The following is a 9301-nucleotide window of genomic DNA, read 5'->3' as shown; positions in this document are numbered from 1 at the left end:
GTTTACAGGGTGCAAGTTTCCGTTAGAGTCCGGTGACAACTATTATAATCGCCTTCTTAATCTACTTACCTGTGTTATTTCGTAATAACTTGAAGTGGGTGAGGGTTATTTAAAGTCAACTTAAACCTCGTTGCAATTTGGGACCTGTGTTGCTTCGTAAGGCAGTATAGATTATTGTTGTACAAGTCTACACCGTTGTGTTGTGTTGTACAGTTACGAAGATTGTATTCGCTTGTTTGGTTAAGACTTATCAGATTTAAGCCATCGGTAGATTATTTATTTAGACTTGAGGGTTACCCTGATCACTGTGAGGGTTACCTGGTTATTGTGAGGATTACCCTGATCACCGTGAGGGTTATTCTGGTGTAGGTTAAGGATAAGGCTGATTAATCACGTTCGTGTTGCAGTTGACCACGTAGGACTACCTCCCCGTGAGGATAATTTTGTGTAAAGTTAATTGCTGTTGTATATAAAGGATAACTGAGCACTGACATTGAATAAACCAATCATATAATTGCCTTGGAAATCACTGGTCACCGTGAGATTTAGTTCAGTCCTGTATCACTTATTGACGTTTATTGTAGTCTTTATTGGCATTGGGATCAATTACCTAATCACAGAGCGGTGGTAAACCTCCACCAAACGAACAGCCCCTAAGGCATAGTCCACCGTTCTTAACTGATATCCCCCTTGCGTTTGGATATCCAAATGCAAGGGGGGATATCAGTTAAGAACGGTGGACTATGCCGTAGGGGCTATTCGTTTGGTGGAGGTTTACCACCGCTAGCCGCTCATTCTTGCGTAAGGTTAATTAAATAAATATACTTGTGGGGTTAGGCCAGGTCAATTCTATCTCCGATCAGGCCAGTCTGCTGGTCCGCCACAAAAAGTTGTCAGTTGTCCCACCACAATATTCTAGCCTGCGCAAAATTGATACCTCTTTGTACAGGCCTTGCCACCCACTGCAGTAGATGCTTTTATCAATCAACACTGTCTTTCTTACGAAAACAAAACCACGGCTTTTTCATGAACGGAGAATGCAAGATATATCTGGCGAGGCTGGCTGCTGGATTAGTGGGGGAGGGTTGATATTGACGAAAAACAAAATGTGGATTCTCTGTGAGGATTGGTGGACGGGGCGTTAATGCAACGTTGCTGTTATTTAAGTGCTTTCCCCCAATTCTCTTTTACAGAGCTTCTACACTATGCCCGCAAGGTTAGCTACTCTCTCATCCTTCAGTTTGCAAGTTGTCACTATAACCTACAGTGTACGCCGTTTCATCACTTCATCCTTGGGCTGTATATTCGTATTTGTTTAGATTCAGTTTGTATACGCTTTTGGTGTTTGTTTCACATCATTTTTTGATATTTTTACGAAGTGTTTGATCCACATCACACAACATTTAACTTTAGCAACTCAACAGAAATGAACAGGTCTGTATTAACAATCGTTCCATGTACTCTTTCGCTTGCATGAAGTTTGCATTAAATAGTTTGCATGAAATGTTACTTTCATATGACTAATTTCACTAATAATGTGGCGAGGCCTATATCCCAGTTAAATATAAGTAAAGGCTTGTGCACACAGAGCCAACTTAATAAGTATTCATGTCTGCGTTGGTGTTATTTTTCCGAAGAGTTAAATAAGAAACTAAACAATATCGACTGAGAAATTCACTGCCCGTTAAAACTAAAACAGTTCGGAAAAGGGGATCCTTCAAGTTTGACAGGATTCCTGATATGTTGGCGTAATAAAGTTTCACCTGAATTCGTCTTGTCCCTTGAGTTTCACCGTTCAGGAATAAATTTTCACTAGAGGAGAAATGAAATGTTCTTTCTTTGGAAATTAGAGAGTGATTGAAGTGTAATAACATTTAGTACTTTTGTCCGGGAAGTCAAACGTTCTCGTTATAACGTGATACTTGCTATACAAAAATCATTTAGTTGACATCAAAACGAAAATTTCGCATTCTCTGAAAGGTGAACGATAATGTGTATCACTTCCTGCAAGTTCATGTAACATTTGCAAAAAGACAATTGCAATAGATTGCCATGTATGAAGTAAGCCCCTGCTCGTCATTAAATAATTGTTTAAAATGTGTTGGCATCATATTCTTTTCTTTTAATTTGAGAATATTGCCATATTTTTACTGGTGCAGAGCTAAAACCATCGTGACCTTGATGATTCTTCTGGCATTGTTGTGGCACCCAAGTGCAGGAATGGGGAACAAAATACGTAGCGTCAGCGAAGAACGACATCAAGCCCTCACGGGTAATTTATATCTATCTTTTTCGAAAAAAAAAACATTACCAGTTTGGGGAATTGCAAATTGTAACAATGCCGATTCCCAATTTAAATTGCATATCATGAGAAAACCACACCATTTTATCAAATTACTTAGATCAAGAACAAATTAGACTATGTCTTACTTCACACCTTGGTCCTCTCATCTTAATACGTGACAAATATTTCATTAATATTACAATACGCACCCCCCTAACAACAAGCATAGAAATAAAAAACACCATTCCAAAGATTTTTGCCAAAGGTTGGGCTGAATAAGATTCCACATTGTGTTAAGGAAGTCTGTCGAAAAGTGCAAATTGGAGGCTATGGCTTCGTAATGTTAAATGAGACACTCGCAACAACACTGTTTCATTGAGTTTAATGTCAAACTTTTCCCCAGATACCCTTAATGGCATTCGAGTAACCGAACGATTAGATGACTCAAATGGACAGGCCGCATGGAGGCAGTTAAGAAGATGGCGTCTCGCTTTCAATGTACACCTACGCGACAACACAGTCAGGGGAGTAATGGAACAACGTATATTCATTAACAACATCCATGCTTCTAAAGGAGGGAGAAGTCCATCGGGTTATCAAGAAAGGATACACTACCAGTAAAGGATGAAGTATCAGGAAGGTTGCAAAACGACTGGGTGAGCAGTTTCAACAAAGCCCCATTAACACCTGTCATGGCAAGTGATGTACAGAAGATTCATCAAGTTGACTTAGTGAGTATGGCGAAGATGACAAATTCGAGTCAGATGGAAACCTTTAAGTACATTCTAAGTGTTATGGATGTCTTTAGTAGGTATGTGTAGCTCTTCCCGTTACCATAAAAAAAACAGTAAAAGGATTGCGGAAATACTAGATGAGCTTTACTTGTCAGAAGGCCAGCCCAAGGTTTTACAAAGTGACAACAGCAAAGAGTTCTTGGGCAACGTCAATGATTTGTGCACAAAAAGGGGAATGATTCGAGTAAAAGGACGACCATATCACCCACAAAGCCAAGGGAAAATGGAGTCATCACATCGCACGTGGAAGAAAAAATTCTTTTTGACTTTGTCAAAACGAAGAAAAGTCACTGGGCCCGAAGTGTAAAAAAATATGCTTTTCTGCGAAACACAGAGTTCCACGAAGCTATTGGGGCAACACCATTTGAAGTCTATCATGGAAGAAAGGTTAATACAAATATCCTTGCTGCAGCAAGTGATTGCCGTCATTCTGGTGTTGTTAGGTCCAGGCAGCGCGAAGTTCAACGTATGAGAGAGAAAGCTCGTCGCGTCTCTAGGAAGAATGCACAGAATATGGTAAAAAGATCAATGGTTAAAAATCCTCCTAGTTTGTACCTTATTGCTGACGAAGTCTTGATAAGGATGACCGGGAAAGGCAAAGTTTCAAATAAAGTAATACATGAAGGTCAGATAGTAAAAACAAATCATAAAAAACATACGTATAAAGTGAAGTTCAAGGAGGGCGGTCAATAATTGTTTGCAAAATGGTTTTGGGTTTCCGATATTGCTGCGACGACAAAAGACAAGGAAACAGAAAGACAGAAATTACATACCCATCTTTTGAAGAAAATTATCCTGTTTTGCCAGTGCAACGATGATAACGGTGAGCGTTCAGCTGTACCTTTGTGTTCGAACCTCATGTCTCACAAGTGTTGCAGACATTCTGGATTGAAGTGCAGATTAAGGGAACATAACCCCCAAATGTTCAGTATCCCAGAATACACAAAGTGCAGCCACGCTGTCTTTGACTTCTTAAACAATATTAGCCGGAATGCAATTTTTTATTCCGCTCGGGACGACTTGGTTACACACGCACTAGAATATGAATTGCTTCCCGAAGGAAACATTCCATAGGATGGAAGTTACATGTTTCATTCGCTGGCTCAAAATTTAAGTCTTCTCTTGGGAAGTCAGCTTGACCAACAAACTGTTAGGTCTGATGTTGTCTCGTGGCTCCGCCTGAACCCTATGCCATAGAGATGACCACCTGTCTGAAATCGTGCCTAATCTATCTTAGGAAGAATATTTGCAGAGAATGTCAGAAAATGAATGGAGAGATCATATTTCCTTACATGCTGCTGCCACTACATATAGCGTCAGAATAGGCGTTATTTCCAGCCAACATCGTGGGCTGACGTTCATTGAACCTGAGCATCAAGAGTACGTTGGAATGGTGTATTTTGGACATAAGTACGAGTTCCACTACATTAGGCTAGAGCCTATGACCAGGGTCAGGGAACATACAGAAATGCCAGGTGAAGATGCTGGTTCAAACCATGTTGACAGCTCTTTTGCAGGTCCACCAGATCTTACGAGGTACAGCGTATATCACGAGCCTGTTCCATGTAATGAATCAAGCAAACGAGTGTTTCTATGTGATTTACCAAACGAAGTGTTGGAACTTATCCTAAAGAACATCATTTCATTGTCATCAGCTTACATTGGCCTTTTTAAGATTCTTTTCCCAATGAGTGTAAGATTCAATGCTCTTGTGTCTCAAACAGTTCTACCGAGAGTACACGTTTCCTCAGATATTGTAGCACATACAGAGGAAAACGCTTGGGAGGTTTCTGTTGGGCAGCTATATGAATGGTCACTAGCGAAGTTGTATAGATACACAGGGAAAAACAGTGGACTTGCAATTGAGTTGCGTCGCGTCTTTGGAAATTTCAAGGGTTTGCTTTATGGCAAAGTTGTACTTTTTGCAACCGGTCATGGATGGTTCAAGATACAGGATTTTAATCCAAAAGGGGGGTGGGAGAAATAATCAACCCTGGGTATGTAACATTTTGGTAAGCACCCTGAGGAATACAACAGACTTTCTTAAATTTTCTGTTTTCATTTACATTCTCTTTATAATTGTAGTCACAGAACTGTTCTTTGCACTCAAAATGTTATTTGCACCACCGCTTTGCCATGTAATAAGTGTGGAATCATTAACGTTGAAAGTATCAATTAATACAGCATTCGTTATAATTTCATATTAATAATCCCAAGCGACGGCAAGGAAAGGAATTTTACCTGGGCTTGGTTGTGATTCCGAGGGGATGGCTATAGGTAAAACTACAAATATTCCTTATTAATTTTTTTTTCATTTAGTTGTTAACCGTAGTAAAAGTAAAGCGCACTCACAAATATTATTTTCACCTCTCAGCTTTCCGTTGCTATTAGCTTTGATTTATTACTGTTCTTAGTCCCAATATATTACTCTTAAAATGTTTGAACATAAATTGGTTGGTTCACCTCAGCGTTATTAGTCAGCTAAGGGTCTCCGTTTTAATTAAAGGATCCATGAAATGAGGTTTACTTCTAAGCACGTTTTGTGTATCTCTGCACTCTTCTTTGATGTATGAAGACTGTGTGACATCCCATTTGAGTTGCATCAGATGCGCAATAAAAACATTTAAAATTGACCGAGCATTTGCAACATTGAGATTCAGTGCCTTCAGTTCAATCACAGATTTCCTTATGGATGTGCAAATTGCATTTAAACTTAAAAAAAAAATCAAAAATATGGGTTAAAATTGCCAAAACATTTCCACCAGTTCTTTAAAACCCTAAGGTGCTATTTCAAGGGTTTTATTAATTTTTTTTAAATGATGATCCCTCTCAGCGTGCACAATGCAAAACCTGTCTGCTTCTTTTTTTTTTAACTCCAAACAAATGCATACGAAAGACTGACGAAGTTTGCAAAAACGATTATAGTTTCACTTGTGTGACTGCATGGCCCGTCACTTTCATCCCCTGAAACCCTTAAAATTCAGACAGAAAATTAATCATTCATAGAGCAGAGCCGGTATGTTACATGTCAGTACAGGACACTGATTTGCATTTACAGACAGAATTGGCCCTGCGGAAACAATGGGGCGGACATAATGGGCCTGAAAAAGTTTACGACCATGCGGACATAATGGTGCGGAACACACGCGCGACCCCGTTGCTCTATATGCTGCATAGAACAACGGGGTCGCGCGTGTGTTCCGCACCATTATGCCCTTGAACTTGCACCACATGCCCTTGAACTGCAACTCCGAAGCACACTTCCAACTTAATCATTCCCCCCAAATTTTCCTCAGAGTCGATCCTACTTTCAATCACACATATAACCCGTACATTCGACCAACACAGACCCCTAACTCATACCGAATGTGTCCTGCCAAACCACACACCGAAAGCCTGTGTCCGATTACAGCACAGCGAGGTCAATTACCTCCGCTTACCATCAGCTTTACCCCGTAAGAATTCCGTGTAGATTTCTTAGCCATCCAGAGACTAAGTGTTGTATACAACCCAATGTACCAAGAAAGGCTCACCCTTTCCTTTCCCTCGTTGACTAAGTCCCCCGTAGCTCACCCACAAACAGCCTTTCACCCTCCCGCTCCCAAACTTCTCGGACCTTATCGCTTTTCAGAAACTTAAGTCAGCGAGGACCAAGTGTGTACAAAATCCCCATAGACTTTTCTTCCATAGACTTTCTACAGTATGAATTATTCATAACCACCCCAATCCAGTGCTCCCATTGGCTAAGACGCGGCCCCAAAAGTCTATGTAAAGCGACCAGCTCCAACGGTCAGCATCGATCATTCCCGAGCGGGCAGCTTTGCAGAAAAAACTCCCTGACCGTTCGTGAGCGTATAGCTCCGATATGAACAACCTTTCCATCATTCCCGAATAAGTGGCTCAGGGTGTGGACGAGCAGTACTTGATTAATATCCAGCCTTACTAGTAGCAGTTGCTCATTGTAAATATGGAGAAAATGTGAATAATTCTTCGGAATAAAACAGTAGTGTGTGTATAAGTCAGTCCAATGGCTCTTATTATTTATGATAACAACTCTCTACCCCAAGAGAGACGTTACATTATTAAGGAAATGGAAAGACTTCACAGAACTTTAACGACGGAAATATTCCACAGTCGGTGCTGCGCGTTTGACGAGCGAAGTTCAGGAAACAAACGCGCGCTGCATGCAGAGCTTTTCACGCCCCCAACGTTAAGAGTTGGTCAGTTCGTTTACGAAACTACAATTCGTTTTGTGAGATACATTTCTGTTTTGCGAGTTACAATTTTGTTTTGCAAGTTACAATTTTGTGTTGCCACTTGCAATTTTTTTGTTTGAGATTTCTTTTTTACTTCTTTTCAACAATAATAGCAGTTTGTTTTGTCACTTTTGTTGTAGATTTCTCCTTTGTTTTTTTTTTATAAACAGTTTCTTCTTTGTCTTTTTTTACTTCTTTTTCTACTTTTATTTTTACATTTATATTTAGATATTTCAGTTTTTATATCTTCTGTTTGATTTTGATTTTTGTCTGTTTTCAATTCTTAGTTTTCTATTTTAGTTCTTTTTTCGTTTTATTAACTTACTTTTGAATAATTTCATTTGGTTTTTCGTTTTTTCAATTGCAATTTTTTGAATGTTTATTCATTGTTCTTAATTTTAGTTCTTTCTTTTTTGTTTTATTTGAAAAATAGTTATTATAGTTTGTTATATAATTTTGTTTTATTTTTTATGTTGTCTTTTTTTGCCACAATGGCTGCCATAGACCTTAGGCCGTGTCTGAAAGGGCTTCCAGAGCTACGGCTAGGTCTATTTTCTACGCGTCTCCACGCATGTCCAATGGAGTGAAGACCCAGACCTAGCTGTGGACAACAGATTCGGATGCAGCCTTAGCATCCCCCGTGCATTGAATGCCATCGTATTCATTCGTATTATCGTAGGCATACTGCAGTTACTCCGAAATGGCGTCATATTTGGATGAAATTCAAAAATATTTTCTGCACCACAACCGGACGAAGGAATTCAGTGGAAATCATACTGCCAAAGTACATTCAGTTGGCTGGAGCTGCGATGGTCGTCTTCTTGCATCAGGGTCTTTCGACAAAACTGTGAGCGTGTTCCTTCTAGAAAGAGATCGAATGGTTGGTATTCGTAGGCCTACAAAATTGCTTTTTTAAACATTTGGACATGGTCGAACGATATAAGTGGGGTCCAAGTACAGTTTTGATCAATCACAGCTACCGGACATGATGTACTAGTTGAAATGGCAGTTGGCCACAGTGCACTGGGGATTACACTGAACAATCACTGGGCTCCTCTTTATTTATACATGTCCAAAATGGCAAGAACGACAAGCAACAGTGATTATGTCAGAGTGCACATGCGTGTGTTTTGCACTGAAGATTGCCGGGAACCATCTGCGAGATGGCACTTGCTTCACAGACATTGTTCACACTGTAGCAGCGCGCTCATGTGCACTTGGACCCAACGGCTGTTGTCGTTCGTGCCATTTTGGCATAGGCCGAAATACCGGTCGTACTAAGTAATGTCAACACAACATCAACACGTGACAACACATAATAGTAACATCAACACACCATCAACACACCCAAATCACGTTCTGAGTCGACAGAAATGCAATAACATAAAAATATAATGCCTAAAATACAATTTGGCTAACAACAGTGGGCAACATTTGGGGGGAAAAAGTCGTTTTTATTCAACGAAAATAACATCCTCTGCACAGCCACGAAAGACGGAGCTGCGGAGCCTCTCGGTCAGACGGACCATACCAGAACGTTACAGGGGGTCACCTTTATACAGTAAACCATGGTGCGGTCCAAACGCCTTGAGAAGGCAAGATGGCGGCGAATGGCGGCACTGCTCAGAGACATTTTTTTGCATGAAATGTAAAAATGTAAACTTGATTAAATAGAAATTATTCCTAATCGTAAACATTACAGTTCGATACGTCTGTTTTATGTTTTCAATGCATTTTGTAAGTGTTGACTGTGTGGGATATAACTATCAATGTTAAGAATTTGTTAATGAATATGCATGTTTACAAGTTATGTTGACCTCTAGTATTTTTGGTCCAACGAACTTTCGATTTTGCAATGGAATTTGCGCCGAAGTTTAACCCCATTCCTGGGTACTGGAGAATGCGCTCTGGAATCTCCTGCCGGATTTAAAACCGTTGGAATATCGTTGTTTGTTGGATTCTGAACT

At 40.0% G+C, this 9301-nt stretch overlaps 2 protein-coding genes across 3 annotated transcripts in view; both read left to right on the top strand.

Annotated features, from left to right (window-relative positions):
* Window positions 1–758: 758 nt before the first annotated feature.
* On the top strand, window positions 759–5711 carry LOC147796959 (KRAB domain-containing protein 2-like). Its single transcript, XM_087145221.1, is given in 4 exon segments — window positions 759–1216; window positions 2160–2272; window positions 2688–3328; window positions 3331–5711. Coding segments are annotated over 2 exon segments (687 nt in total). The 5' UTR covers window positions 759–1216; window positions 2160–2272; window positions 2688–3082; the 3' UTR covers window positions 3772–5711.
* A 2194-nt stretch (window positions 5712–7905) lies between these two features.
* The window catches only part of thoc3 (THO complex 3), a 110106-nt gene continuing 108710 nt past the window's right edge, over window positions 7906–9301 (top strand). The window contains exon 1 of one of the 2 annotated variants that reach the window (XR_015427517.1): window positions 7906–8214. Coding sequence is in view for 1 of the 2 variants with exons in the window: in XM_022253890.2 (XP_022109582.2) it covers window positions 8035–8214 (180 nt within the window). In the remaining variant the exon portion in view is untranslated. The remainder of the gene's footprint in view (window positions 8215–9301) is intronic. The other variant, XM_022253890.2, reaches the window with a different exon arrangement.

Source organism: Acanthaster planci, linkage group LG13, assembly GCF_054643075.1.
Source record: "Acanthaster planci isolate LZ-2023a linkage group LG13, COTS_SCS, whole genome shotgun sequence".
NCBI lineage: Eukaryota > Metazoa > Echinodermata > Asteroidea > Valvatida > Acanthasteridae > Acanthaster > Acanthaster planci.
The sequence above is the reverse complement of the archived record's forward strand: the minus strand, read 5'-3'. Positions and strand labels throughout refer to the sequence as shown.